The following is a 27962-nucleotide window of genomic DNA, read 5'->3' as shown; positions in this document are numbered from 1 at the left end:
TTGCCGAATACATGAAGGCCCCTCTGGAGAATTGTTTCCGGTTGGACGAGGACAGGCTCTGTCGGGACTTGGGCTACACGACCCGCGAGTTGATGTACATGATGTACCTGCTCGTGCCGTTTGGAGGGCTGAGGGACATCAGGGTGGAACCGGGGGAGACGGTCGTCGTTTCACCGGCCACGGGAGGGTTCGGGGGAGCCGGCGTCCAGGTGGCCATCGCTATGGGAGCGAGGGTCATCGCCATGGGTAGGAACGAAAAGGAACTGGCGAGGTTGAAGGAGCACATCCGAAAAGGAAAACCGGGAGCGGAGATCGAAACCGTCAAGATGTCCGGGGAGTTTGAGACGGACACTGCCGCGCTGAGAAAGTTTGGTACTGTCGACGCCGTCGTCGACCTGACACCCGTTTGGGCGAACAGGTCGACCCATCTGAAGAGCGCCATTCAGTCGTTGAGGCGCAACGGAAGGTGTAGCATGATGGGATTCATCCAGGATGTGATCGTCTGGGATACCATTGCGCTCAACATCACCATCAAGGGGAAACTGATGTACGAGAGGGACGACATTGTCCTGTTCATAAAGATGATGGAGAGGGGCCTGTTTCCGAAGGGAAAAGATCTCGTCGTCCCGAAAGTGTACAAGATGGAGGAGTGGAAGGAGGCGCTGGACGCCGCGGCCGAGTGGACGGGAATCGGAAAGACGGTCATGATTGAACCGTGAGAGCTCGTCGTCGACACACGGTTCGCGAGTGGGCAGAAAATACGTATGTGGTTGGCTCTCCCTACCTGCTCTCATACTGGGTGGTCATACGCCTTGCATGTCACTAGCAAGAGCCCAAAGAAAACACAAAGTTCCTTTTGTTCGCGAGAGTGACGAGGCCCGTACTTGAGGTACCTGGTCTATGATTGACATGTACAGAGACAGATGAGAATGAATGAAGTAGACCAGGAGGTTGTCGAGATTGATAAGACTGATGAGCTGGGTGAGATACTTTCGTCCCCCATGCTCGTACTCGTATTCGTCGTACTACGTAATACCCCCAAGACCTCATTACACGTGCCGCCATGGAAAAAGTCTGATTCTACCCCTTTCTTTTCTGCAATCTCTCTTTGAGGAGAGACACGAATGATTCCAAGATCAGTTGTTCCCGAGACAATGAGCAGAGTCTGAGGATTGGACCAGTGATGGCCCAACTCTACCTCTGAAGGTAAGGTGACGGTAAGATGACTGAAATGCGCGTGCTGTGTGTCTCTGTCACGGCAACGTCCCATACCAGCGCAGTAAGAATTTTTGAACACGCAGACTCAGAACAACTGTAAGAGTCTCGAAGCAGTTGACTCCATCTTGATCTCATCAGGTACACTGTATGCGGGTGAAAATGTTGCCCAGGTCTTGGATACTTGGGTACTCTGATCTGTGCACCGTTGCCCCCAGTCAACGGCAGCGTGTCCAGAGACTTGTCATTGACAGCTGGGTGACAGGTTGGGCGCTGCCTTATCTTACTGACGCGATACCATGAGACAGGGAACATGGGCGAGTGGGCTCCTTTCTTTTCAGATCGATTTCATGGCCACGTTACAGCCTTGTCACTCACGGAGTCATCTTAACGGTCTTCACCCTCACTTCACACACTGCCCATATATAACCGCAGAAACCCATCTCCTTGTCACCCATCGGATGACGTACGCATTCGCGCCAAGGTGCAATGAGCAGTGAAGATATGTTCACCATGCTGTTATATAGGCGAGGTGGTGAGTCGTCGCCAACGCCTCCCACATACCTGTCAACATTCCTTACGTCGCTTTCAACAACCCAATTCCCTCACTCCTCCACGTCCGCCATTCTCTACCAGCCATCAATTCTTCATCGCTCCTTATCCGTCGCTCCTTGATCTTCTTTTCGGTAAGTCTTCGCGTCTGTTTTTCTCTGTTTACATCGACACTTCCGAAGTGTGATTGTGTCCACGTTTGCGGCTTCCTCCGATCTGACCATCGCTCACGACCACCACCACAACTGGTCGCATCACCTGCAAAATTCCTCATGACCGGAAGCGGCGATGGCAATGACGACCTGGACCACGTCCTCTTTGTCTGTGCTTTATCCCCTGTCGTCCAGGTGAACAAAGACACCTCGATCGCATCTGAGCCAGAAATGACAGCGCATGGGCCAACCGCAATCTCCCATTAAACCCTCGACCACCTGCATATACAAGATCCACACCGCTGCACTAGACAACACCCTCTATCTCCCCGTCGACCTTGCAGGCTAATGCCCCGGGCCACGTGCACTATACCACAAATTCCCCCATAAACCGCCGGTCGGTAGTAATACCATCGCTCACTCCTTATTCGGTCATATAGGTTCATACACTCTTTTCAACAGCTCTACCACGCCACAATCTACCTCGTCGTTTCAGCCATGAAGGCTATCCATCTCGGCGCTGCCGCGTTGTGTGCTCAGGTTGGACTGGCTGTTCCGCATGGTGAGTTCACAAAGGAAGAACAAGCGAACAAAAGGCTAACGACAGAAGCAGCTGGCCACCAGAAACATCGACATGCAGCTCGTCACCTCGAGACCTACTATTCAACCATCACTGATGTCGTGACCATCACAGCTCCTAATGCCGTGGTTTGGGTCGATCAGTTCGGCAACGTCATCTCCACTGAATACCGTGGTCACGTCCAGTCACCGGCACCAAGCGAGACCGTCAGCACCAGTGTTCCGATTCCAGTCGACACCAATACTGTTGCCTCATCTTCAGTCATTCCCACTGATGCCGCACCACTGCCAACGACATCCGCATCGATTCGCTTCAGCTCTGTCGACACCACTACGTCTTCATCCCCAGCTGTCACTTCTGCCCCTACATCAGCCTCCCAGGCCCCAGCGACTGGTAGTTCTACTACCAGCAGTGGCGTTTCCGGTGATGACGACAATTCGGCTGGTGGTGGTGGCTTTGGTATCTGCTACGAACTCATCACTGATTCTGGCTGCAAGACCAAGGACCAAATCAGTAGCGACTTTGCCTTCCTAGCTGGCCAGGGCTTCAGCAAGGTGCGAGTCTACGACATTGGTTGCGATCTTGGCCCGGTTGCCCAAGCTGCTTCTGCGGCCAACATGCAACTTGTTGCCGGCCTCAACACCATCACCAATGTTGCAACCGACATCGGAACATTGATTGGCTTTCTCACTGGAAATTGGGCTTCGGTCGACACTATTGTCATCGGTAATGAGGTTGTCAATAATGGTGGAGATCCAAACGCAGTGGTTGCAGCCCTTGGTGTTGCTCGGGCCGCGCTCTCTGCTGCCGGATACACCAAGAACGTTGTCACAGTCGATGTTTGGAGTCAGTTGCTGAGATACCCTCAGTTGTGCCAGAACTCCGACTACTGCGCTGCCAACGCCCACGCATACTTTGATGTCAATACCAATGCAGACCAAGCAGGCACATATGTGTCCAACATTAGTCAACAACTTGCAGCTATCGCCAACGGCAAGAGTGTTGTCATTACTGAATCCGGCTGGCCATGGCAAGGACAAGCCAACGGAGATGCCATTCCTTCACCTGCCAACCAGCAGACTGCGGTCAGTGGCCTCAGATCTGCGTTTGCCTCGAACCCAGGTGGTCTATTCTTGTTCCAAGCGTACGATGCGACCTACAAGGCTCCTGGTCCTCTCGGAGTCGAACAATTCTTTGGAATCTACGGTCATTGAACGTCGCTTCACAGTGACGGCACAAGACTCTTGTTCTTGATCCATGTCAACTCCGGACACAGAACTTCATTTCCCCTTTTGTTTTCCATTATGACAAAACAAGTCATCTCTGGCGGCTGGTCTTCAGCATGGCGACGGCGTTCCAGTCAATTCGGCATATCGTGACCCGGCGGGTTCAGCGTTTCCTTGAGTTACTTCCAACATGATACCCAGCAGAATCAGCGACACACTTTTTACACCCATGAAAGAATGTAGAGACTACCTCAAAATACACAGAGCTTGCCAAGGACAGCAGCATAGCTATCAGGCATTTTCTTTTTCGCTTTTCTTTCTTCTCTTCTTGAAAAATTCCAGAGATTTTTCTCCTCTCCTGTCTTGGAATAGGCGGGCGACTGGACTGGACTATTCTCGACAAGACATCCATCCCAACAACATGATTATGGAAAGAGATATCTTCGAAGTATGGATATCGGCAAGGGTCAAACGAACAACAATCAAGGGGATGGCAAGGATAGCAGCAGCGGACAGTTTTAAGTCTGGTTCCAGCAACAACAACAACAACACCGAGCGAGCTCGTGTTGTTCTTGTTCCTATTCCTAAGCAGGACAGTGACTTTGTTATTTGCTTAGCTTAGATAGCTGACATGGCTTCTTTTTCATTTTCTCCTTTACAAAAAGAAAATCCGGGGGAAGAAAAAGACAGCATTCAACAATGAAATCATATTCCAAACAAACAAAAGATTGTAGTTCTCTGTTTCCCCAATGTTCCAAAAATCGGGTTCTGTGCCATGTAAGGATTATTATACAAGGGAGAATCTGAGTTGGCCACCCGTGTACCGCTGTGTAGATAGAGGTATGTACTGTGTAGGCCATGCTCACCACCCTGACCCAGAGTCTCGTCGTTATGTGAGCTTCTCAGCCTCGTTCTCCCATCCATTCTGGGCACAAAAAGATGCCTCAAAGTCGTCACTGGAAAGTGCCCTCATAACCCCCCTCGATGGTGGTGAGGCCAAGGCGAGGTGGTCGACCCCCCCCCCCAAACATTGAATTCTCTTCTTCTCTTTCTCTTCCCTTGCGCAACCACCTCAAAAAGTCACCCGTGTGTGGATCACGTACACTGTCCACGGTTCGGTCTGGGTCGAGTCACGATTTGGTATACACATCACAATACGCACTTTGCAAGAAGGATGCAGAAACAAAGGATATCATTTATTCTCCATGTCTGATTACTATTCATTCTTTTCGTCATGGTGCTTGTCCTCCTCATCAACGACAACAACACCTCCGTCGTCGGTTTCTTGAGCGACTTCTTCTTCCTCCTCCTCCTCTTCCTCGTCCGTCAAGAATGGACTCCTTTCCAGGGCATATTGAGGCCCAGGGACTCCCCTGGAAGGCTTCTGGCCGGGTGGCGTGAGCACCGCCCTCTGTTGCGGCAGAGTGTTGGTCGCGGACAAGAACGTCGAATCGAGATTCTGCGGTTGGGGGGTCGGCGACGGAGAAACATGCGAGGGACTGTGTGAGGGTGATTGTTTTGCATCGTGGAAAGGTAGGTCTAGCTCATCCTCGGAGCGGGTTCGACTCGTTTCGGCATCGGGCGTATCGCCGCCTGTCTCCTGGTCATCCGGTCCTTCTTCGACTCTGTCGGTTCCAGCCTCGCCTTCGGGCTGTTCAGCAGGTCTGGGTTTCCCTTCGGCTTGGTCCGCAGATTCCTTCAGGTCAACTTGCTCCAGGGTCTCAGTAACATCATCAACGGCCTGTGCTCGAGCTACCTCTAAGGCTTCCTTGACACCCATTTTCTCCTTGGCTTCAGCCGAGTCTAGGTTAGGTGGACTCAATGTCTTTTCCTGTGGAGATGATGGGGAGAAGGGGCTATGCTCAGTAACCTCATGGCCGGTAGTCGAGGTGGTCACAATGGATGGCAAGTTGGGGTTGAATTTACCGGGCTCTCTTGCTGCGTTCGAGTTATCTGAATTTTTCCGCCACCGTCGCGACCTTGGCGCGGGAGGTGGCTTCTTGGGAGAAAAGTGCCCTTTGTGATGAGATGGGATAGGGGGTGGCACGGGAGATTTTGAAGCCCTCTCTTTCTCATGGTCCTTTTCCACGTTGGGTACAGGTGGCGTCGGGCGATGTCTTAGGTGAGGCATAGGTGGATGCGGTATATGGTGATGGTGGTGAGTCGGAACCTCAGGCTTACTCGCAGGGGCTTCCTCATTGCTTGATGCCATCACGACTTCCATTTCCGTCGAGTGCTCTGATATTTTCGGTCTAGACGAGCCGGACCTTCTAGCTTGAGGTGGGGGCGGAGGTTTGTCCTTTTTATGCATTATGGCTGCTCGAAGATTGTTCTTTAGCGTGGGATTTCTGCTTGGGGTGATCACGCCAGGCTTCTCGCGCTGTGCGGCTACTTCCATCATACTCAAGCTTGACTTCCGAGCGCCTTCAAGATGAGGAGTGAGGTATTGACCGATAGTCAAAGTGGATGCTTTTGAAGAATTCCTCTTCTTCAACTTGCGAGGAGCCGGCAGAGCTGGCGGCTTGCCTTTGATGGGCGAGGCTGGTGACGATATGTCGGATGCGACATCGCTCGTCGGGGATTCTGCTTGCGCTGGCGGTTCCGTTTCGGGATCTGTAAGCCAACTCACACCTTCGCAGCGCTTCACCAGGCGCTTGGTGGTTTCGTCGACAGCCTCAAAATGACCCCAGTGATGCTGATAGTCCTGTCCATCTCCCTGTTCGAGCAACTGACCTCCTCCAAGAACTACTAGCAATTTTCGGATCTCTTCTCGTTTGTAATACGGAGGAGATTGAAGTTGCGTGTGTTCTAGTAGCGGATATAATACGCGTAGGTATGTGTGCCGTAAAGATGAGGCTTCTTCGGGCAAGTCGAGGAGATTACGGATCAATATGTCCACCAAGACTCGCAGGTCATTTGTGTAGAAATATTCGTAGGTAGGTGGAGTTGTAAAAAGTAGGTAGAGCAGCTTAAGTGTCAACAGCTGCAACGATGTCTCATCCTCTCGGTTCAACAACAAAATGATGTTCTCGCCAAATGTCTTGTACACGCTGCCATGTGCGGAAAGCACCTTGATCACTTTGTTGGTAAGAGGTACTCCTGACTGGCTTCCTGCAGGATCATGGGCAGCAACCATGAATTGCTCGTTGAGTACCAACAGCACCCGAATGGTAGGGTAGTGATACGGATCGCTGACATCATCAGAGACTTGCTCTATAATCTCGAACAGCATCTTGATGAAGTCATCGTCGATATGGGCCAGATCACTCGCCTTGATCTTTTGTATACGCGACATCTCGTACAGCAACTCCATGAGTGATCTATGTATTTCTTCATGGCCATGTCGTTTTGGGCTTGACATCAAGTCCACCAGCCGAGGAAATGCACCCTCTTCATTAAGTAGTTCGTAGGTGCGCTCGTGGCTTCGGGCATCGGCAATCAGGAAGAGGGTAGAGAGTAAGAGAACATGTGGCTCGTCGTCCTTTTCACACCCTATTAGCCGTATGCAAACCAACCGATGCAACAACAACAAACCTCGATCAGACATTGGACAAATTGTCTCCGGATATAGTCGGCATGATTCGTAAAGAGCTCGGACTCTTGTAGTTTAAAGGCGCAACGACTGAGATCATAATCGCTTGCTTGTAGACGTTCTGCAGTCTGGAAGTGAGCCATCTGTGCACCTGGCTCGTAGTGGTGAAGGGGAAGCATACCACGAAAGGCACCAATCAAGGTCAGGTAGGATCGCAAAGTATCGTCGATTGTGCCATGGTTGTCGCATTCTCTCGAGATTGTCTCGTCAAGAACTATAGCAAAAATTAGACATCGCTATTGCTCAACGGCAGGGGTGTGTGCTCGGTATTACCGGTCCAGAAGTGGCCTTCGTCCTCGAAGTCATAAGCAACCTCGTGTTCCATACTACGGCCAGCTGCATATCGTCTTTACAGGGTCCGAAGGTAGATGGTGTCGAGAGGCGAAAAGGCACTCTTTCACATGGGAAAGAGCGCTGGCATACGGAGTCGGTCGCCACTGGTCCGAGGTCGAGGGCCGACCGTCAGTAGAGATGACAGCAATAGATCGAGGATAAGGCGCGTGTAACAAACAAGGCGTGGCCGAGTGGTTTGATTGAGTGAGTGAGTGACTTGGTTAAAAGAGGTGGAGTGAAACTGGCAGCGTCTCCAAGTGGGCAGCAGAGCAACAAAGGATGACGCTGTGGTCTCCGCTGCCACTAGATTTATTTACGTAGCCTCCAAGGACTACGATACATGGAGATAGAGATAGATACCCATGTCACTAGTTACATATGCATTGTCCCGTGTAGCAATAAATTCCCCATCGCAGCCGGAAAGTCTTTTCTAGCTAGTGGCTGCGTAGAGTACTGCTGAGCGCAGCTTCGCACTACCGTCCACTGCGTTACTCGAATACGGACGGAGTACGTGGAGAGAATCTGACACTGACCGTCACACATAACATCACCATCTTACTCCGTACATGTTAAGAAATCATCGTGCAGATACGAGATTTGCCATACTCATACGGATACGCCGTAATCGTGATGCTTCACTAACTTGTCTTGTGCACTCCGTATTCCGAACGAGACTACGACGTTGCCTACTCAGAGGTAGCTCTCGACACCAGCAACTGCATGCAATAGCCCAGGTGATCTCTTGTAAAGCAAGATGGCATAGTATTCTATCAAGGGGTTGTGACACAAATGGTCTCCCATGCTCAAGTGATCTCACATATCATTTAATTTCAAAGCGCAAAGTGTCTTCAAGATTATATCTCTGAATAGAAACCACTCCAGAACAAGCACATCTAGAACCACTCCCCGGACAACCATCGGTTGAAGAATTCCAGACTGGCCTCTGGCTGGTCCAGGGGTACCATATGACCACCAGCGTGAATCCTCATGAAGGTAAAATTGCCATGTGATTTGACCTCGCCGATCTTGCGGCCCTTACCATCGAGGCGAAGATCTTTCATTTCCGCGGCAGCGAACTTCTTGTGATCTGGGTACTCGAGAGCCTCGCTCCAGGCCTTGTTGCCCAACCAGTTACAGATAAAATCGGCATCGCCAGCATAAATGAGAACAGGCATTTCAGCAATGAGATCGGGGACAAGGCGATGGTATGGCTTCATCCAGTCACCCTGGAAGAGGAAATTGCGGTTGATATCGAAGTTGCAGGAGTCGTATCCGCTAACTTCAACACCGAGGGCTTTCATGACAGACTCCTCGTTGAGCCACTTGCTGATGTAGCCGAGTTCAGAGTAACACAAGTTGCTGCTGTCCTCACATTTGCCACGAACATCATAGACATTCTGACCGGTTCGCTGATAGGGTGCGAGGAGGGCGTTGTTGCAATAGATACTAGCCGGAACGCAGGACCATACGCTCTCACTATCGTAGCAGTTTTGGATCAAAGACAAGCACCGCGGGAGGGCGTTATCCATGGCCTGGCAGGACTGTGAGTCAAGAACAGCAGGCCAGCCACCTTCACCACAAGCCATTGGTCGATAGTATTCGTATTGAGTCAATCCATCAGTAAGGCCGTTGCCAATCATGAGAGACTTGAGGTTGATGTTCTTCTTCTTGTGTGACATGATCTCAGCTGCAAAAACAGGAATATAATGCCCAGCATACGATTCTCCTGCAATGTGGAAATCTTGGTGCGCATACTCGGGGAACTGCTCGAAGAAGAGCGTAAGAAGAGCATACACATCCTTTCCAGCAGCAACGGTATTGGAGACACTGCCACTCGAATATGAATAGCCGACGTTGACTGGTTGATCGAGGAAGATGACGCTGGCATTGTCGTTCCAGGAGTACGGGTTCGAGACGAGCTTAATCTTCTCATTGATGCGGGCAGGACCTAGTTCGAGGAAAAGACCGGTCAGAGAGGAGCAACCTGGTCCGCCATTCAGCCACAATACGACTGGGTCATTCTTTGGGTCATTTCGTGACTCAAAGAACCAGTAGAATAAGTGCTTGTCATTCTCGTTATCATCCAGGTATCCCGAGTATTGCTTGACCGTGTCGACACCGAGCGAGCTAGGATCGACCGACTTGACACGGAGGTCATATGTATCGAGCTGGCCATCAATCCGGCGTTCTTGTTCTCCATTCTCGTTCTGAATCCAGACCTTTTGAATATCGGCACCACGCACGATATGGTCCCATTCGTGATCCGGGCGGCGAGTGTGCTTTTTGGGAAGGGAGAAGAAGCTGGCTTGGCTCATGTCTTCGGGGTAGAGGGCAGCCACTTCGTCCCAGACGGAAGCTGCCTCAGCAGTAAGGCCCCTGAGAGCATCTTTGAGGTGATGCATCTGATTGTTGAAGGCATCTTTCGCGGCAGCTGGGAATGATTTGGGAAGTTGCATCGGTTGCTGCGTGACAGCAGCCGAGGCAACACCTGCCACCAGGGCAGCGGCGAGGGTCTTCATGATGGTTTAAATTGACTTGAGATTGATGGATGGAGGGAGAAGGGGAAGGTGGCAGAGATACGGGATTGTTTAGAGATGAGAATGCAGCGTGACCCGGAAGAACATGTAATCGAGGCAGCCTGCTGATACACCTTGGGTTGCTAGACAACCCAGCCCCGTCTACTGACCTCATCGAGTTTCAAATATTGGATATGTCTGACGCACGGTGCTGATTATTCAATATGGGCATTCTAGACACTGTACACTAGCAGACAAACGGAAAACGTTGTTGAAACAAAGATTGGGAATGCCTAGGGAATGACTTTGAGCATCTATTTCTCAGAAACATTAGCATAGAAACGATTCACGGATACCTTGTGTGTCGACGTTGTGCTGAGACTTCACTGTCAATCCCGAGGGACGTTTTTGTCAGACATGAGAAATACTTTGCAGGCAAGATAAGAACTCGACACGTGATTTGTTATCATCCGCTAGTCTATGAATGCTCTAGTGTTGTAATTCGCCAAGAAATCACACAGAGACCGAGAATTTTGATATTTGCCTGCACATTTTACGATCTGTCTGCGCTTTGTCGACATCCTCTTCGCGACAACTTTTTGCGACAACCTCAACGAGAGATCTGCCCACCATGTGTATGCTACTGCTGCCTCATCTTCCACTCCAAGGTTTCTTTGCTAACAGTGTCCAGCTCTCGTCAGCGGCGAAAAGTCGAACTGTAAGCCTCAAGTGCCTCCGAATTGCTTCGAACCACCATAATTGATAAATTTGACAGTCCAGTTCATTTTGCGTCTTCTCAACACCAACGTCGATGGAAAGCAGAAGATCATGTACGCCTTGACCCGCATCAAGGGTGTCGGTCGCAGATATTCCAACTTGGTTTGCAAGAAGGCCGATGTCGATTTGAACAAGCGGTATGAACGAGCCTTTCATCAAGCAGGAATCTAAAGCAATGGCTGATTGGGGAAATTTACAGTGCCGGTGAAATCACCACGGAAGAACTCGAACGTATTGTCACCATCATCCAAAACCCTACTCAATACAAGATCCCAGAATGGTTCTTGAACAGACAGCGTGATATTGTCGATGGCAAAAACTACCAGGTCTTGGCCAACAGTATGGAGAGCAAGCTGCGTGAAGATTTGGAGCGCCTGAAGAAGATCCGAGCTCACCGTGGTCTGCGACACTACTGGGGTCTCCGTGTCCGTGGTCAACACTCCAAGACTACTGGCAGAAGAGGTCGCACTGTCGGTGTCAGCAAGAAGAAGGGTTAAGCGATTGCTATCATGTGGTGTTTGCGGTTGTGGTTGGGTCTCGATAAAGGCATTCGACAGAGCATTGCGACTTTCTTCCGCAGTGAAGCAAAACAAAAGACACGGCTGGGTTTCCTTGGCTCGTGAAACAATATCACAAATACTCATGGAGCCTACGAGGTTAGTGGGTTCCTTTGAACAAATTCATGGCATTACCTCAACTTGATTTTCGGAAATTTTGTTCGTTCGTTCCTGCGAGTGATGGGCTTTGTTGTGTTTCCGAACCCTGCCTCTTTTCATCAGCATTGAGTTGGATTACTTCGGCATCGTGATACAACCATCTTGTCACACAGAGGTCGCTTACAGTTGCATTTGCCACTTCCAATACGGAGTAGTTCAAAGGTCGATCGTCCCTCAACACTTCCGCAATGGACGCTGTAGACTACTGAAATCTACAGATCTCTGAAGATTCCCTTAGCTATACCATGGGACTGCTTTCCTTCCAAAGGTATCTAGACCGTCGTCTCCCTCTTGTTATGATGACCAGGGGATCAACATTCTGGAATTCCTTCCTTGCCCGACCACCGTGCTGCACTGATGAACTCCACTGCAGCCATATTTTAAATGTTGAGGTCATTCGCATGGAAATTTGCACATCGGGTGCTACAATCGACTACTAAATCCAGCCAAGAGCAATCCTCAGCAATAGATTCGCATCTTTTATTGGTGTTGAGTGTCCATCTTTTTCCCGTTCCCTTCTGCTTCTCGTCGGCCGTGTGACAATACCTATTTCTGGCAGCCTTGTGGGATTCGTTGTTATCTTCCGAACACCTGGCACTACTGATGACTTCCAGAATCTTTTTCGCTGCAAGAAACAAGTACAAGGACAGGGGTAGCATTCAAACTCAATGTGTGTAAGTAAACGGCGCGCCGCTCAGTTTGCATTTTGTTTCCCATGTTGTTGCGAATCATCTGAGATCTATTGATGTCCTGGCTGCATTGTCTCAGCTGAATCTTGGCTAGTCATATTCTAGAAGGACGATCTATCGACACAACGTCCGACACAGAAGGCTGGGGGTCTCATCCTGGCTTGAGATTGTACGCTGAACTGAATGTTTCTGTCCCGCAACGTCACCGATGGACAAAGAATGTTTGCAGATTTGCGATCCATGTGGAATGACTGCTCAAAGCAGATCAAATCAGCAGTAGACCCAACAGCAGGTATAAAACGCCAACATGCTCTCAGAGGCTTCTGTTCATGTGTCCAACCTACGACCTGCTTCAATTAACGTGCCGGATTCGATTCTCAATGTGCCTTATTTTCCCTCATTCCCCCGACGTGTTGATCTTTTGTGAGACAACCAGTCAGTGCTAAACTGCCTCCAGACTATACTTCCTCCACTAAGCGTCACCTCAAGATCCTTCCGTGATCGTGATGCTCTCAATGGCGTCAATACTCATCTTCGCTGCTCTTCTTGTCTCTCCTTTCACAGCGGCTTTCTCTGGCAACTTCGAGGTGACCAATGTCGTTGTCTCAAGCCCATCTCAGGCAAATCCCAATTCCACAGAAGGAAGTTTCGTTCAATGTAGGCCTCCTCTAGCCTCTCTCCCTTCATATTATCTGAAATGATCCCCTGCTAATAGCAACCAGTCGACTTCTTGGACCAGGATACCCCAGAAGTTGGCACAACCCATTGTTGTGTCGAATGGGCAGCCGGCTCGCAACCCCCCACAACCTACAGCAACGCTTGCCACAATTCCACTTTCGATGTCCAAGTCCAGTCATGGCAAGGGGTCGACAATGTGTCCCTCGAACTCAGTCACCAGTATATCGATGACAGGTATGTGTGGGATAAGATTAAGCCTTAGATTAAGCTAGCTAACAGTGATGCAGCATTGGTCAATACCCATACAACATTCTGACCAAATTCTCCGATTTCGTCCTTGCCTACCCATCTATTCAACCCTACAGCTGCGACATATCCAAAGCCGAATGCGAGAGCTCTGGTGTGCTCGTCGCCGTCGTCACCACTGCGGTGGCTTAATGCTGCCGAAAGGCGTTCGGCGCATGAAGGAGATGTTATTCAAGCAGGTGGCGATAGGTATTACGCACACCTACCTCTGTATTACGCACAAGGCTACCTACCAGATATATCACTGAAGTAGCCCCGAACCTGTCATGCCATTTCTTAGTATCAATATGAGTTGAAATGGTGACCGACAAAATATAAATAAGTCAAGAGACATTCTTAAGGACAGTTAGAATGACGAGTACCGAGAAACTAATAAGAGCAGCAATAATGACCAAATTATTAGTTACTCAGTTGTATGTATTTTGCAAATCAATCGTCTGTAATCAATGGCAATTGAGTGTACTTCAGGGATATGTATGGCCTTGTGCGTAATGCAGAGGTTGCTGTGCGTAATACCCATCGGCAAGAAGATGGTCTACAGACAATGCCCAGAAAGCCAACATAAAATATTCTTACCCTTCAGAGACTTACATTGTGAGAAGGGAAGTAGACGAGCTACCGACGAGAGGCAAAGATGGACCAAGTACGAATCACCTATGCGTTGTTGCTGCGTCAGCGAAGCATCGATACAGACATTATACAATGAACTAACTGCTCAACTGTCTTCTTCATAGATAGCCCAACTTGCCCTCCGACGAGTTGAGGGCTGTCAATTCGTGCCATCCTAGACCGCACTTTCTCTCGAACTTGACCTAGACCTCAGCGGTAAGAGTATGACTGGGACATTGCTGGTCACCAACAAAACAATCCATCTCAGCACGCCGACCGTCCATTGTGCCTTCTCAGCATCCTCGATATACGAGCTTCGACTCAAGCTTCCTTCTCGGCTTTGCCCATCTCGACATCTGTCCTTGGCCAGAAATGGCTCAGGTCTCCCACCGGAAGAGTGATAGCCATCCTCATCTCCGCCGCCATCATCACAAAACACATGTACCATCCTAAACAGCCGACAATGAACAAGAGCGCGCCACCTGTCTGTAGGCTCGTTAGTTGGAACGCTCAGCTCTCAAGACTCAGACTCAGTACTTACAACTTGCAATGTATGCGCGTTATCATAGTCGCCCTTGCTCACTTTCCAGTATGCTCCGCTGAGGACCCAGGCGGCAATGCTGACGAACAAAAAGATGGCAGCAAAGACAACATTGGTCTTGAGCGTGAAGATGAAATATGTAAAGAGCGCAAAACCCCAGACAATCAGATATAACGCGATGACAGCGTTATACTCTTTGCTCACAGCTCCCGTGACAGCATTGGTTCCGGAGCTCGAGTATGGCGCTGCAAGGCCCAGAGTGGGCAGTTGTAACATCCCAAAGCTCAGCCAGAAGACGGCGAAGAGGCCGCACACCATCATAGAGAAGAAATTGCCCATGATCCATTCGAAGATGACGGTCAAGACGAGAAGGACAGGACCAACGAAGAAAAAGATTCCGCTGTAGAGTATCAGCTACTTTTACTGTCCTAATCAGTTTTCCCAAAACACAGAAGCTGCGAACTTACACGACTGGCGAAAGGCCTTCGGCACCACCCCAGCCCATCATGACCATTGCAAAGGTCATGGTCGAGATGACGAAGCTACTTTCATTAGTATACGGTTTTTGCTGTCGTTAGGATGGTGGAAACTAACCCAACGAAACCTAGAGGGGTCGGATTGGCAAATCGTTTGATGTTGTCTCCAGAATGAGGAACTTTGGGAGTAAGATAAAGCTGTCGCACGTCTCAGTGTCCTTTTCATGAACTTCTCATTCTTTGTTCAATCGCACTTACTTTCTCAAACAGTTCGGGACTGATGGAGATAGCTCCAGTCGAGACAGTATGTGCCAGACCCGGCTTCTCTTCGATCAAATCCCGATCTGGGGGTGTCGATGCTTCTGCTGCGGACGACATGCTGGACTCGTTCTACGGTAAGTTTACAAGTTGAAAGCTGGATGAAGTCGTGGGAAGGTAGGCAAACACGCAGATGCTGGGGAAGAGCCACTTCGCAAAAGGTCAGGCCATCCTTCTCCTCTTATTCCCTTTCACCCACAGCCATCACTGGCGCAGTTCAGGATAGGCGAATTGGCAACGTGGGGCTCCGGGCTCGACGATGACCATGTGTTGTGATCCATGCAAAGCGCAATCTCTTGGGCCTGTCCATTGGGGCGAGCCATGTCTGCAATGGGATGCTCTCGGCGAAAAAAATAGTTCCATTTCTCAGGATTCAGCTTGTAGGTCAGAGCGCGTGGTTCGAGCGACAAGGGTTAGCTGTAAGCTAGCATGTTCTGGATGACAAGCCTGGCCGCCCCGAGGGCGGTGAGTGGAAGGCCTCTTCAGACAAGGGGAGGCACAGGTTCGACAGTCAGTGGACAGTGAATGTCATTGCTATGCACGTTTTCCCGACTTGAGGACAATGTCCGGGGCCAAGGGCCTTCAATGGAACAACCCCGCAAAGGCACCGCGGAGGAGGAGCCAGTGAGACGAAAATGTCACGAGAAAAGATCTGGTGAGCATTTAGGATCAGTTCAGGTGTACAACCTTGTTGCGAATAGCTCATGTGGAGCTGCTCGCCAGTGGAGCGGGAGTTCTGAACCAAGGCTGAAAAGACGCAGGGATACGAGCAAAACCTCATCTCATTCATGGGGCTCAGGTCGGAGCCCCCGCAAAATGCAGGTGTGATGACTGCTGGGTGGCCGGGGAGGATAGGCCCATCTGGCAAGGGAAGTTCCCCGGATACAGACTAGCATTGTACGGGGCTCTCGGTGATTCGATGGTGATGACCAGTTGAAATGCAAGCGAGGTGTTGCAATCGATTCTGGTCCTAGTGACAAGGCCAAAATTTGGAATCATCTGCCGAATGGTGGTGCAGGGGCATTGCGGCAGACACCCAAAGGTATCTTTGGTCATTTCAGAAGTTGACAAATGGAAGAAGAGAAATCTGGTTATGCACTTGTCATAAATCAGTCGTTTCGTTATACTTTGTTGCCAAGGACGACAGTTTTTATACATATACCAGCTCGAGACGCCATCGACATACGAGGAGAAGTTGGTCCACCTCAGGGGAACAATCAAACACTCATCAATCAACCAGTCGGCTCAAGCCAATACCAAAAAGAAGGGGAAGGCGGCGGAGAAGAGTGCAGTGTCCGAGTGCAAGCGATGATATCGGCCATAACCAGCAACAGGCGACATCGGAAGACGAAGCGCGAGCCTCGATCTAATCCCCGAGAACTCACTCGCATCCTTTCGATGGGTGTATGAAAGCGACCCCTTTTTCGAAACCAGGCTGATGGGCAAATAACTTCCAGGGGGGAGAAAGATGCCCATCACGAATACTTGAGAGACTTTGGAAGCGCCTGTGCTTGTTTCTTTTGGCGTGCAATGTTACATACTAGCAGCCTTACTTCCGGCCCGCACCCTTCAATGCGCATCATCGACGCTCCGTAGCTACAAAGGAACCTATAATGGCCTCGCAGAGCGATCCTCGCGGCAATTCGGCACAACATCATCTCTCCAATCCGACCATACACGGTAACTTCGCGGAATCTGCCCTTGTACGAAGAAGAGATTCGTAATTGTTCAACACTCCGCTGCTTCGTGTACGAAACTCCACAGACATTTCTTTTGAATGTTCAAACATCATTTTTATATTCCTTAAGATGTCTTCCTCTGTAAAATCCAAAGACTTGTTGTTGACATGTCATCTGCTGCGCCTGAAGACCTGGAAGCGCAGAAAATCACCGAACCCCAGGTCCCCGAGGAGAAGGTGGTTCGGCAAGAGAGGACGGTAGATGACGGGCTTGTTGTGACATGGGAAGGCGACGATGACAAAGAAAATCCCCAAAACTGGTCGACGGCCTTTAAATCCTGGGTAACGGCTCAATTGAGCATGTTGGCGTTCACTGCGAGTCTCGCATCCAGCATCATAGCACCTGCGAACCAGACCATCGCCGAATATATTGGAGTGAGCGAGGACGTGGTGGTCTTGAATGTGTCTTTATACGTGCAAGTCTTGACGCTTCCGCATACTGAATCCTCGGATTTGCTGACTCTTGACTACAGCATTGGCTTTGCTTTGGGACCGTTGGTGTGGGCACCGTCCTCAGAGATATGGGGACGAAGATTGTCGATCTTGCCGCCGATGTTTTGTCTCGCACTGTTTTCCATTGGGACGGCGACAAGTAAGAATGCAGCATCGATCTTCATCACTCGCTTCTTTGGCGGTGTGTTTGGTTCGTCAGCTGTCAGCAATGTCAATGCCGCCTTGGGGGATATCTGGTCGCGTGAGGCCCGAGGCACCGCCGTCTCATTGTACGCCGTCTGTGTTGTTGGGGGACCGACCTTGGGCCCAACGATCGGAGCCGCGATCCTGACCAATTCTCGCCTGGGCTGGCGGTGGACGGAATACATCACGGCCATCCTCAACTTCGCCGTCGTCGCGCTGACGTCTTTCTGCATGCCGGAAATGTACCCCCCGGTAGTACTGAAGCGTAAAGCACAAAGACTTCGGAAGGAAACCGGCAACGACAAGCTCTACCATCCCCACGAACGCCTGAAACTCGACTTTAAATCGATCGTGACCAAGCAGCTTTCGCGACCACTGAAGATGCTCTGCTTCGAGCCCATGGTGACCTGCATCGCATTCTACGCCAGTTTCGTCTACGCCATCCTTTATCTCACCTTGGAGGTCTTCCCGATCGTCTTCACCGATCAACGAAAGTACTCGCCCGTCGTGGCATCTTTACCCTTCCTCGGCCTGTTCGTCGGCGTCCTTTGTGCCTTGTGCATCAACCTCGGGAACCAGCCCCGCTATATTCGTCAATGTCGAGCGGCCAACGGTAAGCCGGTCCCTGAGGCACGGCTGCCCCCGTTGGCCATTGGAGCCGTGTTGATGGTGATCGGACTTTTCTGGTTCGGGTGGAATGCTGCGCCGAGATATTCATGGGTCTTACCCTGCGTCGCCACCGTGCTGATCGGGGCTGGTTTCAACACGATTTTTCAACAATGTAAGTGATGGCCTGATAGGTCTCTCTCTCCGCAAACTGTCCCCCTGCACTGTGTGACTGACTTTTCTGTCCTTTTGCAATAAAAAAACAGGTATTAACTATCTGGTCGACGTTTATGGTCTTTACGCCGCCAGCGCGACCGCAGCCAACACCTTCCTCCGCAGTCTGATGGCCTTCGCCCTGCCACTGGTCGCCCGGCCCATGTTCAACGGTATCGGTGTCGGACCTGGAATGTCGATCTTGGGGGCGGTGGCGGCACTGATGCTCCCGGTCCCCTTTTTGTTGATGAAGTTTAGTTTGCGTCTGAGGAAGAAATCAAAGTTCGCCCCTGTGCCGGAAGATTAAAAATAATCACCAGGTACTCCGTACCTAGGTATAGATTGTCAAAAAAGGATAGAAAAAGAAACCATCATCGTCCATTCAAGATATGATACAATGTGTTTATGGGTGTCAGAGAGAGAGAGAGAGAGAGAGAGAGAGAGAGAGAGAGAGAGAGAGAGAGTGTGTGTGTGTTTGTGTTCATTTGTGACTCATGATCGTCATCGTAATCGTGATTGTGATAGTGATCTCGATTGACCTTTTATTGGTATGTATTCGTATCGTATTCCCCTTTCCCAACCAAGTTTATCACATGCAATTGTCGTTAATGCCCCCCCAGTGCGAAAGCTGAGTGCTACCATTTTTCATTGCTGTACTGTGTGGCCATGCTGTCTACTGTGTCTTTTTCCTGTTCGGTGTCCAATGGCTCACCATACCACCGCGCTATGCAACAAAACCCCCTAGGTTTCAAATATGCTGGCTGTATACAAACATACAAAAGGTCACAATGGAACTTTCAATCTTTAACCGTGCCCCCCTTGCTTCACGTGTTTTGCCTGTGCAGAAATGAATTTTCTTCAAGTCATCATCTTCGTTTGCTAGATTTTTTCTTTCTTTTTTTTTTGTTTCGTGATATTCATCAAGGCCGTTGGGGGCGAGTGATCATGTCTGTGTCGTGTGCGTTTGTGTGTCAGGTGCGTCCATGTTCGTGGACGGGTTGATGAGTTAACCCCTTGCACTACTCTTCACCCCGCGAGAAGAACTGATTTGTGCTTCTGCCTGTTCGGCCAATGCTACCATCAATGCCTGAGTCGATGGTCCCAGTACGTCAAAGTCGTCGTCGTTATTGTTGTTTGTATCGTCATTATGAGCTGGATTCGTGTTGTGGTAGTAATGCTGTTTTGAAGGTTGGTTCCAAGGCAGTACCCTCTCCTTTCGTTGTTGTTGAGACAGGCGAGCTCGAGGTACGGAATGTGGCCGATGATGTGAAACCGAAGAGATGGCGCTGTCGTTCGTCTCCTTTGCATGTCGACCTACGGAAGGTGGAGGAGGGGCCATGGAAGTATTGAATTTCTGTGGTTCTCGTCTAGAAGAACAAGGGTTGGGTTTACGTCGTGAAGTATCCTCGGTCCTGGTACTCAGGCCCAAGGTGGATAAAGAAGGGTTGGTGTTGATGGGCCGAGTTTGTGACAGAGGTGTAGGTGCAGGCGCAGGTGCAGGTTCGGCAAGATCCGGTCGACGTTGAGCTTCTCGATATGTTTGCTTCTCGGGATTTTTGGCGTTCGCTGAAGGCGTCGAGATCTCAGCTTCGACTTCCTCTGCAAGAGCAATCAGATCGTCCTCGTCGATCTCGTTGAAGCAAGACGTGAAACTGTCGGAAGGACCGTTAGACTTTGGCAGTATCTGTTGCACTTCTTTTGTCTCTTTACCAGGACGGTCCTCTTCCGGGCCAGAACCTGGAGAACTCAATCTGACGGTTGAAGACGGCGAGTCCAAATTGGTTGATGCCGGATCCTTCGGAGTGACACCTTTCCGAGCTTGGTCGACACAGAGCTCCAACAAAGTTTCATCATCAATCCCATCGGTGAAATCCTCTTCCAGATCAAACTCACTCGTCGTCCGACTGTCGAGTTCAATCAGCCCCTGGTACTCCAAGACCGCGGCGGCTGCAATGGAGTGGTCATTTGTACTATGTTTTGATGCAGCGCGGCTGTAGGTCGAACTACCGTCTTTCATATGCATTGTGTTTGGAACAGGGCTCCGAAGTTCAGGCCCATTGTTTTCGGGTTCTGGTATTGCTCGTGTTGCGAGTGGCGTGGGGTTGTGGCGGCCTTTCCAAGGATGTTTGTCGTATACAAGCTTTCGTGAACCTGCAGATGGTATGTTCAATTGCGCAGGTTCCAACTCGGTGAGCGCCGAGGGCACACAGTGTACATCGTGGACATCTCGCTGTTGTCCGTGGTGCCTGCTTTGTTGTGAACCTCGAACACTTTTGAAGGGTGTTGTCCCGCAGGGCCCTGAGGTTGCGACAATAGACTTGGGGTCGAGGTAATCCTTTTCCGGCGCAGTTGGACCCTGAACGCTATGCTCACATGTCTCGGTCTTGTCTTGCGCATGTTCACCAGCCCCTTGAAGAGTCCTACTCGTTTCCTTGTTCTCGACAATCACCTCTTGTGAGTTCCTCTTACTTGGTGCTATCGCCGTTTGTCCGAAGAACTTGTTCAACCTAGGCTGACTGGCTGTGACCTTTCCCCAAGTATCCTCAACGGTAATCCGGCCTTCCTCAAGCATCTTTTGTCTCGCGGCCCGTTCTCTCGCTTCTTTCTGATCTCTCTTCCGTTTGTTGTCCACTCTTTGTCTTTCTCTATCCAGTTCCTTCCTCCTCTTCTCCTCACGCTCGTCGAAGCGGTCTGCCCTCTCCATCTGTGACGCAGTGTATTGAATGCCTATGCCTTCTTTTTTGTAGGCCTTCTTTGCCTCCTTGAGGGTCATGGGGGGTTTCGGAGGCCGTGGCATCTTGAACGGCAACGAGAAAAATGTCACGGCCGTGAGAGGTGTATCGAGCCATTGATGGCATTTCTGATGGTGTTTGTTGATGTGCTCATGGCCACAAGTAACACAAAAAAAGCATGTCGCGTTTCACTGACATGTGAGCCGAAGATCTTCCGGCGCGAGGCTGGCCGCGGTACGTGAATTCACCCCGCAAGGCTAAATGCTCCTTTACAGCCTACATGTCACGTTTGATCAGCAAGATGAGAGACAGCAAGCAAACTTTCTCATGCGAAAGAGAACTTGTTCTGGAGTCAGAGGGCACGTGAAAAGAAATACATCTCGTCATGAATCCTGTGTGTCATTCGCAGGCTCAGACTCGTCCTCAGACTCCATGTCATCGATAGGGAATGTTAGGATTGCAGCGATGCCACCCAACCCTTCAAGCCTCTTCCCGCTTTCATGGTCACTACTTAGAACCCGTACCTCGCCGCCTTCTTCTTTGCGGACTCTATCAACAAGCCTCACCCATCTCCTCCGAGTCGCTACGTCTTCACTTCTAAATAGGGCATTGCTGATGAGAAGAACACCGCCTCCTCGACCAACGGCGCCCTTGTCAACCGAAGTCTCGACTTCTTTCGGGCCATACCACGCTCGGCCGTCATCTTTCCTCAACATCGCGAAGAAGTCATCCATCAAGGCAGTCTCCCTTGCATATTTCGTGTCCTTGAGTCTGGCCAGCACCTCAGGACTCTTGAGCACCTCGTTGAGACTGTGCAGATGACCCGAGCTGCTGTGAATGACGACAAACGCCTTGCGCTTCAGTAGTTCATTCAGCAACTTGTCCCCTCCCGTCATTGTGGTGCTCTTGATATATTCTAAGAAGCCAGAAGCCGTGAACCCGGGACTGGCCAATAAAACGGGAAAATGCGTGGTGCTGTCGTTGTTCTGGATCAACCCCTCGAGTTGTCTCATCAACGTATCCAACACTGTGCCGAAGAACTTTTCTAGACCCTTGTCATGATCTGCCGACCTCCCGGCTCCTGTTCGCTTCCTGGGCACCGAGACTTCCACCCTCTGTCGGAGCACTGTCTGGTATTGTGTGATGAAACATATGTTCGCGAGCCCTTCCTGCATGACGACCGCCACCGCCTCGGTGCCTTTTGACGGATCTATGGCCTCTTCCAGCTGTGCTCGTGCGACGCTGTCCCATCCTTCGCCGCCGTGTGGTCCTTCAACTTCTTTCTCGAGGGTGAAATTCCGGTTCAGTTCGAGATCGAGGGTGTGGAATTGACCGATCTTTGTGAATCGATTTTCCCGGGCTATCTGCCCCAGCACGTGGAGTTGTCCGGCCTGCGGATCAAAGTCCAGTGACTTGACTCTGATGGTAAGATTCGTGTGCACGCGTTGGGACGATGTTGAGCCAGTTGAGGCGGACTCTGAGGTGACTCGACGTATGGCCGAGGCCGTGAGTAGATCTGTCGGTCGGATGAGATTGTACGCATGCCACTGGGTGGAAAGTCAGTAAGTACACACTTTCCGAAGACCTGTGGAAGAAAAAGGGCTGCCGTACCATGTCTTCTGGTTCCTCCGGACATAATGTGACACTACCACTGCCATTGTCATCAATGTGACGCTTGACGAGGCGCATTTTGTCAAAGTTGCAGGCCCTCAACTATGACGCTGCACATACGACAAGGCACATGTGGGTGCAAGTCTGATAGTTTTGTAAAGGCGATCAAATAAACGCCACGATCTGTCGCGCGTTAGCCGCCCGTAAATATGACGACGGTGACCTCGATAGACAAAGTGGGACCGCCTGGTCCACTCACTTCATGGGCGCCCGTGATTGTGCGTTGGGCGCTGCCAAACCCTAAAAGCGCCTACAAGCAATGTACAGAGAAGGCCATTTAATTAAAATTTTAATCACTTTCTTTCATTTTCTTTCGCTATGGTCATTTAATCCCCATTTTTCCAGACATAACAGTCATTGATGCAGCATGGGTATCGTCCAGTATTTGCCGAGCCTGAGCCAATTTTGTATGCAAAGTTGGGACCTCCACGAATGAATCTTTTTAAGGAGCCAGAAAGCAGGTGCATTTCTAAGGCCCGTGTCAGAAGCCCTTGATAGCTAGCCCATCTCAGCTGAAGAACTTCTTGTATGCATCCTTCTCCTTTTTGATACTTTCTTGCAAGCTCTTCTTGGTCTTGGTCAGCTCATTCTTGATGGCAGCATCTTCTGGTGCGAGCTTAGCGGCTTGCTCAAAGTCCTTTAGAGCCTCGTCCGCATCTTTCAGCGCAACTCGCGCCTGGGCTCTCCTGAAATAGGCCTTCGCCTTGTCTGTATCTTTGGCATCCTTGGGAATGGCATCAATTGCAAACCCAGCCCACTTCTGTGCCTCGTCGTAGTGCTTAGCTTTGTTGGCCAGGAGTGCTGAATTACTGTGAAGGGTGAATCGAAGGGAGTCCATATTGGCCTGGAGATCTTTGGGATCGTTCTCGTTTGCCGCAGGATACTCGTTGAGATATCTCAGGCCCTTCTGGTACTTGTCGATGCCCGTCTCAATGTCCCCGCCCTTGAATGCTTTGTTGCCATACTCCTTGAGGTCAAGGGCAATATTGTAGTATTCTTCACCCTTCAGCTCGCCCTGGTCGTCAGGAAAGTCTTCATAAGGATCTCCTGTCGCATCAGGCGCTTTCTGGGTGGCTGCACTGTACTCGCTTCCCTCAAGTTGTCCACAATCGGCCACCACCACGTCGCTCACAGGTTTGTCGGATTGGGTTGGAAGGTTTTCAATCTTGCGGACGATGTTTTTGCCGTTGATAACTTCTCCGTAGACCACATGCTTGCCGTCTAGATGTGGGGTGGGGACGGTAGTAACGAAGAACTGGGAGCCATTTGTGCCTGTGTATGCTGGTCAGTATTCCATACCATAAAATTCGTGTTTGCCGTCTTTACCTGGTCCCGAGTTTGCCATAGACAAGAGGAATGGGCGGTCATGCTTCAGCTCAAAGTTCTCATCCGGGAACTTTTCGCCATAGATTGACTCTCCACCAGTACCATTAGAGGCGGTGAAATCACCGCCTTGGATCATGAAAGACTTGATGACGCGATGGAAGATTGAGCCTGTCCTCGTCTCAGTATTTCACCACCCAGCACACGCTAAATCGCCCACCTTTGTAACTCAGAAGTTTGCCAGATTTTCCTGTTCCCTTTTCACCAGTACACAGTGCGCGAAAGTTCTCGGCTGTCTTGGGCACCACTAGAGTCATGGTTAATGGACGCGAAGGCAGTATCGGAGGTATGAGTGGTTACCATCGTTGAACTGTGTCGCATGTCAGACTGGTGGATTCTCCGCAAGAAACCAGATTTACAACTTACCAGCTCAAAGACAACACGACCTTCTGGTCTGCCTCCAATTGTGATGTCGAAATAGACACGAGGTCTCCCTAATATCAGGATTAGGCTGCACTCATGCGACACTGATTTTTGGGACGAGGCGTACCACTCTTTGAGTCTGCCATGGTGAGATCGAGTAAGCAGCCTGATAGATCGGTAGTGGACAGCGTATGCTGTGAAGCGAATTGAGTATATATTATATGTAGTGGGCAGTAGTAGGAATTGAGAGTCAGAGAAGTAGACACCGCAGCTCTTTCACTGTAGTTTGAGCCTTGCACACAAAACTTCTTCTTGAATGTTCCTTTGAAGCCCACTCAAAACTTGCGGTGTTCGCCGGCATTCCGGCCAATCACTCATCGAGGGTGCCTGAGGGGGGAACACGTCTCTAGGATGTTAATGCATGGCGGGGAAGCCTTGCGGCGAGTTAGGAATGTTTTCCGATAGCTTTTGTCATCTTGTGGCTATTTACTCCTCCGTATATAGTTGCACTACTGTACGGTACCTGACACAAGTAATTCATTCAAGACTCTCTAAAGATTCGTACCTTCCTCTGCAATCACTTTTTCCCACAAATCTCCATGATGGCAGGCACATCGCATTCATTAAGAGGTAGGATACCATTTGATTCATATTCTCTCCCCTGTCTTTCATCCTTTCCTACCAACATCTTCGCCCTGCATTGTATCTGGTGATAGCATTTTGCTCTTGCATCTGTTTCCTACGATCTACTTACTTAGCACCGATACCATGGCAAACTCTACCACTCCAACCTTGACTACCGGCGAGACATCTGCGTCTGCATCTGCATCTGGCTCCTCGTCAGCGATTCCTGCCCTTCCTTCTACCTCTGATCCGGTTGAATCATATGGCATTTCACCAATTCCTGTTACAGAGCCTCGACCGGCCCCTCCACCAGCAAATCCCTCAGCTGAAATCACCGAGGAAGGCCACGTTTTCGTTATACGCATCAATGATCCTGAACTGACTGTTCATCACCTGAACCATTTCGACTGGCTTCAACGTGACAGAGTTATTGTCCAGATTGACCCGTCCTTTGACTCGCATAACCCTAACAGGCCTCACATGATGGACTGGGAAAATCGTCATATGTACATGATCCCCTTAGTGAGGCGTGGTGTGAACATTGGAGAAGCTCTGGAATACATCCTTGGAGCCTTTGTCGACGCTGGACGTCTTGCTGTCAAGCTCAAGTTTGGCAATTGCTAGCTACGAGCCAGACAAGGAGAGAGGACTGTTGATGGTCTGCCAGTGTACGTTGATTATGATCCTCAACTACCGTCCGACTTTTAGGTGACTACCCTTCAGATATGACTGTCCTGACGTTCTCTTTTTACAGATACAAAGCTATACCCGTCTGGCGCCTTGATCAAGTTGCTGCACTCCTCGGTGCCTTTCATTGGATCAACCCAGGATCAATTCAGAGAAACTTGCTTGGCAACCGTATGTTCTGGCCATACCTCTGCCTGCCCAAGATTGCTGTGAGATTGAATGGAGATTGGGAAGAAGATCTACGGAGTGAAGCCACGACGGAGTCGGAAACTATGAACATCAGGGAAGCTGTCTGGAATCAATGTCACGGTCTCTTGCAATCATCACATGCAACCGGTCAGTTTGGCACTTCAGACTAATTCCAGATGTGGTACTGACTCAATGTTCAACAGGCGAGGAGACCCCACCAATTCCATACGGAGCTGAAACAAGCTGGGAATGCCTGCCTTTACAATTGTTGAGGGAGGTCTACGTCGTCGATGAACTTCATAGTACCGACTGGCAACACCAATATGTCACACCGGTGGAGGAACTTCCGTCACGTCCGACTTACGCCGAAATCAACGATGGAGCCGATATGACCATCCCCGATAGCGATTCAGAGCATGTCTACATGGTCCCTTCCCCTGATATCACTATCGAAGAAGAGACCATGTGAGGGAATCTCAGGCGTGGACCAGGGGACTCATTGAGCACTTGTGGTTCCAGATTCATTGTTTGAAATTTCTTTGGTTATGTTGCACCTTTTCTTTTGTTGACACATTGGGTTTCACTCAATTGTTTTTGACATAGACTTACTTGGTAGAGGCTGGCCATTACCTTGTTGGGTGTCGTTTTGTGTACTATTCCCGAGATGCACATTAGGTCGATTCTCTTGACAGTCAATTACCAATCTGTACGGCATTCAATTGATCACTTTTTCTGCACTCCTGACCTACGGCAGCAAACGAAGTGACCTGCTACAAGGATGCTCTTCACAGCTGGATGACACTGATTCTTCGCTCGGGAATCGACATTCGCAGGCGTCATAGTATCTACAACAACATTTCCGTAAGTATCAGCTTTGCGACCACTATAGAAACCGATACGGGATGACAGTCAGCCACAAAAAAGATCTAGCACGGTCTCCATCGCAAAGCTGCAGATCTTTTTGACCAGGACACTCTATAGAGAATGCTTGTTCGTTCCGGACGCAGGCCAGGAAGCATGTTTCAGCTGGTTCCACAACTCCGGCCGTCTACAATTTTCAAAGTTTCACTTCCCGTCTTTGGCATCAGCCAGCCCAACCGGCGTTATCGCGTTCTGCAGTGTTCACGTATTTATAGCGTTCACCGATTGGTCTCGACTCTCGCCTATCGCATCAAGCGATCGTTGACATTAGGCAAGTTCTCCTGACAATCACCGGCATCCGTTCGATAACCAGCAGATAAGCGAGTATGCATGTCTCACATGGCGAACGCTTTCATTCGACTTTGTTCGCAGAATCACCTTAGCTTCTTGCTTCGCATTCAATCTATCAGCCATTGCTCTCGGCCTGTTGTCTAACTTGGCAAGTGATATTCAGGTCGAAGTTGGATCAGCGCGGATGCATCTGAATAGTTTCAACCGAGAGACCAAGGTCAGTTATTCCTCCAGAGTAAGTGGGGCAATTACATGGGCGGCTCATTGAACAACGGGACCTGTACTATCATTCCCCTGGCCATTCACTTGTATCCTTGTCCAGAGATGTCTGCTTAACATTCCCTTGACCCCAGCATTGTGTATCCTTGCTGGGTGGATGCAAACGATACCACGAAAAAGACCCTTGGAAAGGACTGATGTGGCGACAATGGCGTTTGAGCCCGACTTTGTCACACCCTAGGCGGCCTTAGGCAGGCGAGACTCGTCCAGCCTGAATGGGAACGGGGTCTTTCCTGGAACACTTGTTGCGGCCTTGTAAGCCAAGATCAATCAACACCCTATGTCCAATCTCCAACGTTCGTCGTGCATGATGCAGAATCAAAGGGCCCAGTTGGAGGTATGCAGTGAGCAGT

General features: G+C 50.1%; 11 protein-coding genes across 16 annotated transcripts; 5 read left to right on the top strand and 6 right to left on the bottom strand.

The window, feature by feature from the left end:
• Positions 1-1426: 1426 nt before the first annotated feature.
• Positions 1427-4451, top strand: PV06_04270. 2 transcript variants are annotated; one of them, XM_016405140.1, is made up of 3 exons: positions 1427-1901; positions 2360-2481; positions 2533-4451. In XM_016405140.1, exons 2-3 carry the CDS (start codon positions 2418-2420, stop codon positions 3711-3713), a joined length of 1245 nt encoding a protein of 414 aa, XP_016263346.1. In that variant the 5' UTR covers positions 1427-1901; positions 2360-2417; the 3' UTR covers positions 3714-4451. The 2 variants fall into 2 exon arrangements, with proteins under 2 accessions (XP_016263346.1, XP_016263347.1); XM_016405141.1 differs by lacking the exon at positions 1427-1901 and having other exon boundaries at positions 2148-2481.
• A 449-nt stretch (positions 4452-4900) lies between these two features.
• Positions 4901-7900, bottom strand: PV06_04269 (uncharacterized protein). The gene is made up of 4 exons (XM_016405139.1): positions 7591-7900; positions 7439-7531; positions 7260-7378; positions 4901-7206 (listed from the first exon to the last, which is right to left on the bottom strand). The coding sequence occupies exons 1-4, from the start codon at positions 7640-7642 to the stop codon at positions 4942-4944; spliced, it is 2529 nt and encodes an 842-aa protein (XP_016263345.1). The 5' UTR covers positions 7643-7900; the 3' UTR covers positions 4901-4941.
• Positions 7901-8009: 109 nt separating this feature from the next.
• Positions 8010-10286, bottom strand: PV06_04268 (uncharacterized protein). The gene has a single exon (XM_016405138.1). The coding sequence runs from the start codon at positions 10167-10169 to the stop codon at positions 8544-8546; it is 1626 nt and encodes a 541-aa protein (XP_016263344.1). The 5' UTR covers positions 10170-10286; the 3' UTR covers positions 8010-8543.
• Positions 10287-10738: 452 nt separating this feature from the next.
• PV06_04267 (40S ribosomal protein S18) lies at positions 10739-11742 on the top strand. Its single transcript, XM_016405137.1, has 4 exons — positions 10739-10801; positions 10858-10884; positions 10942-11080; positions 11143-11742. The coding sequence occupies exons 1-4, from the start codon at positions 10798-10800 to the stop codon at positions 11438-11440; spliced, it is 468 nt and encodes a 155-aa protein (XP_016263343.1). The 5' UTR covers positions 10739-10797; the 3' UTR covers positions 11441-11742.
• Positions 11743-14262: 2520 nt separating this feature from the next.
• PV06_04266 (uncharacterized protein) lies at positions 14263-15336 on the bottom strand (the record flags this gene model as incomplete). The annotated part of the gene is made up of 5 exons (XM_016405136.1): positions 14263-14427; positions 14483-14882; positions 14950-15024; positions 15077-15156; positions 15217-15336. 5 exons carry the CDS (start codon positions 15334-15336, stop codon positions 14263-14265), a joined length of 840 nt encoding a protein of 279 aa, XP_016263342.1.
• A 1691-nt stretch (positions 15337-17027) lies between these two features.
• PV06_04265 (uncharacterized protein) lies at positions 17028-18887 on the top strand. Its single transcript, XM_016405135.1, has 3 exons — positions 17028-17430; positions 17488-18431; positions 18523-18887. The coding sequence occupies exons 1-3, from the start codon at positions 17123-17125 to the stop codon at positions 18774-18776; spliced, it is 1506 nt and encodes a 501-aa protein (XP_016263341.1). The 5' UTR covers positions 17028-17122; the 3' UTR covers positions 18777-18887.
• Positions 18888-19028: 141 nt separating this feature from the next.
• PV06_04264 (uncharacterized protein) lies at positions 19029-21266 on the bottom strand (the record flags this gene model as incomplete). The annotated part of the gene is made up of 1 exon (XM_016405134.1): positions 19029-21266. One exon carries the CDS (start codon positions 21264-21266, stop codon positions 19476-19478), a length of 1791 nt encoding a protein of 596 aa, XP_016263340.1. The 3' UTR covers positions 19029-19475.
• Positions 21267-21520: 254 nt separating this feature from the next.
• On the bottom strand, positions 21521-23001 carry PV06_04263 (mRNA surveillance protein pelota). The gene is made up of 2 exons (XM_016405133.1): positions 22813-23001; positions 21521-22748 (listed from the first exon to the last, which is right to left on the bottom strand). The coding sequence occupies exons 1-2, from the start codon at positions 22888-22890 to the stop codon at positions 21585-21587; spliced, it is 1242 nt and encodes a 413-aa protein (XP_016263339.1). The 5' UTR covers positions 22891-23001; the 3' UTR covers positions 21521-21584.
• Positions 23002-23148: 147 nt separating this feature from the next.
• Positions 23149-24898, bottom strand: PV06_04262 (peptidyl-prolyl cis-trans isomerase D). 5 transcript variants are annotated; one of them, XM_016405128.1, is made up of 6 exons: positions 24746-24898; positions 24622-24689; positions 24556-24565; positions 24416-24502; positions 24199-24366; positions 23149-24144 (listed from the first exon to the last, which is right to left on the bottom strand). In XM_016405128.1, the coding sequence occupies exons 1-6, from the start codon at positions 24762-24764 to the stop codon at positions 23381-23383; spliced, it is 1116 nt and encodes a 371-aa protein (XP_016263334.1). In that variant the 5' UTR covers positions 24765-24898; the 3' UTR covers positions 23149-23380. The 5 variants fall into 5 exon arrangements, with proteins under 5 accessions (XP_016263334.1, XP_016263336.1, XP_016263335.1 ...); XM_016405130.1 differs by having other exon boundaries at positions 24416-24565; XM_016405129.1 differs by having other exon boundaries at positions 24416-24565; positions 24622-24898.
• A 488-nt stretch (positions 24899-25386) lies between these two features.
• Positions 25387-25866, top strand: PV06_04261 (uncharacterized protein; the record flags this gene model as incomplete). Its single annotated transcript, XM_016405127.1, has 1 exon — positions 25387-25866. One exon carries the CDS (start codon positions 25387-25389, stop codon positions 25864-25866), a length of 480 nt encoding a protein of 159 aa, XP_016263333.1.
• Positions 25867-25967: 101 nt separating this feature from the next.
• PV06_04260 (uncharacterized protein) lies at positions 25968-26587 on the top strand (the record flags this gene model as incomplete). The annotated part of the gene is made up of 2 exons (XM_016405126.1): positions 25968-26265; positions 26322-26587. 2 exons carry the CDS (start codon positions 25968-25970, stop codon positions 26585-26587), a joined length of 564 nt encoding a protein of 187 aa, XP_016263332.1.
• Positions 26588-27962: the final 1375 nt, after the last annotated feature.

Source organism: Exophiala oligosperma (genome assembly GCF_000835515.1).
Source record: "Exophiala oligosperma strain CBS 72588 unplaced genomic scaffold supercont1.4, whole genome shotgun sequence".
Lineage (NCBI taxonomy): Eukaryota > Fungi > Ascomycota > Eurotiomycetes > Chaetothyriales > Herpotrichiellaceae > Exophiala > Exophiala oligosperma.
This window is presented reverse-complemented; position numbering and strand designations above follow the sequence as displayed.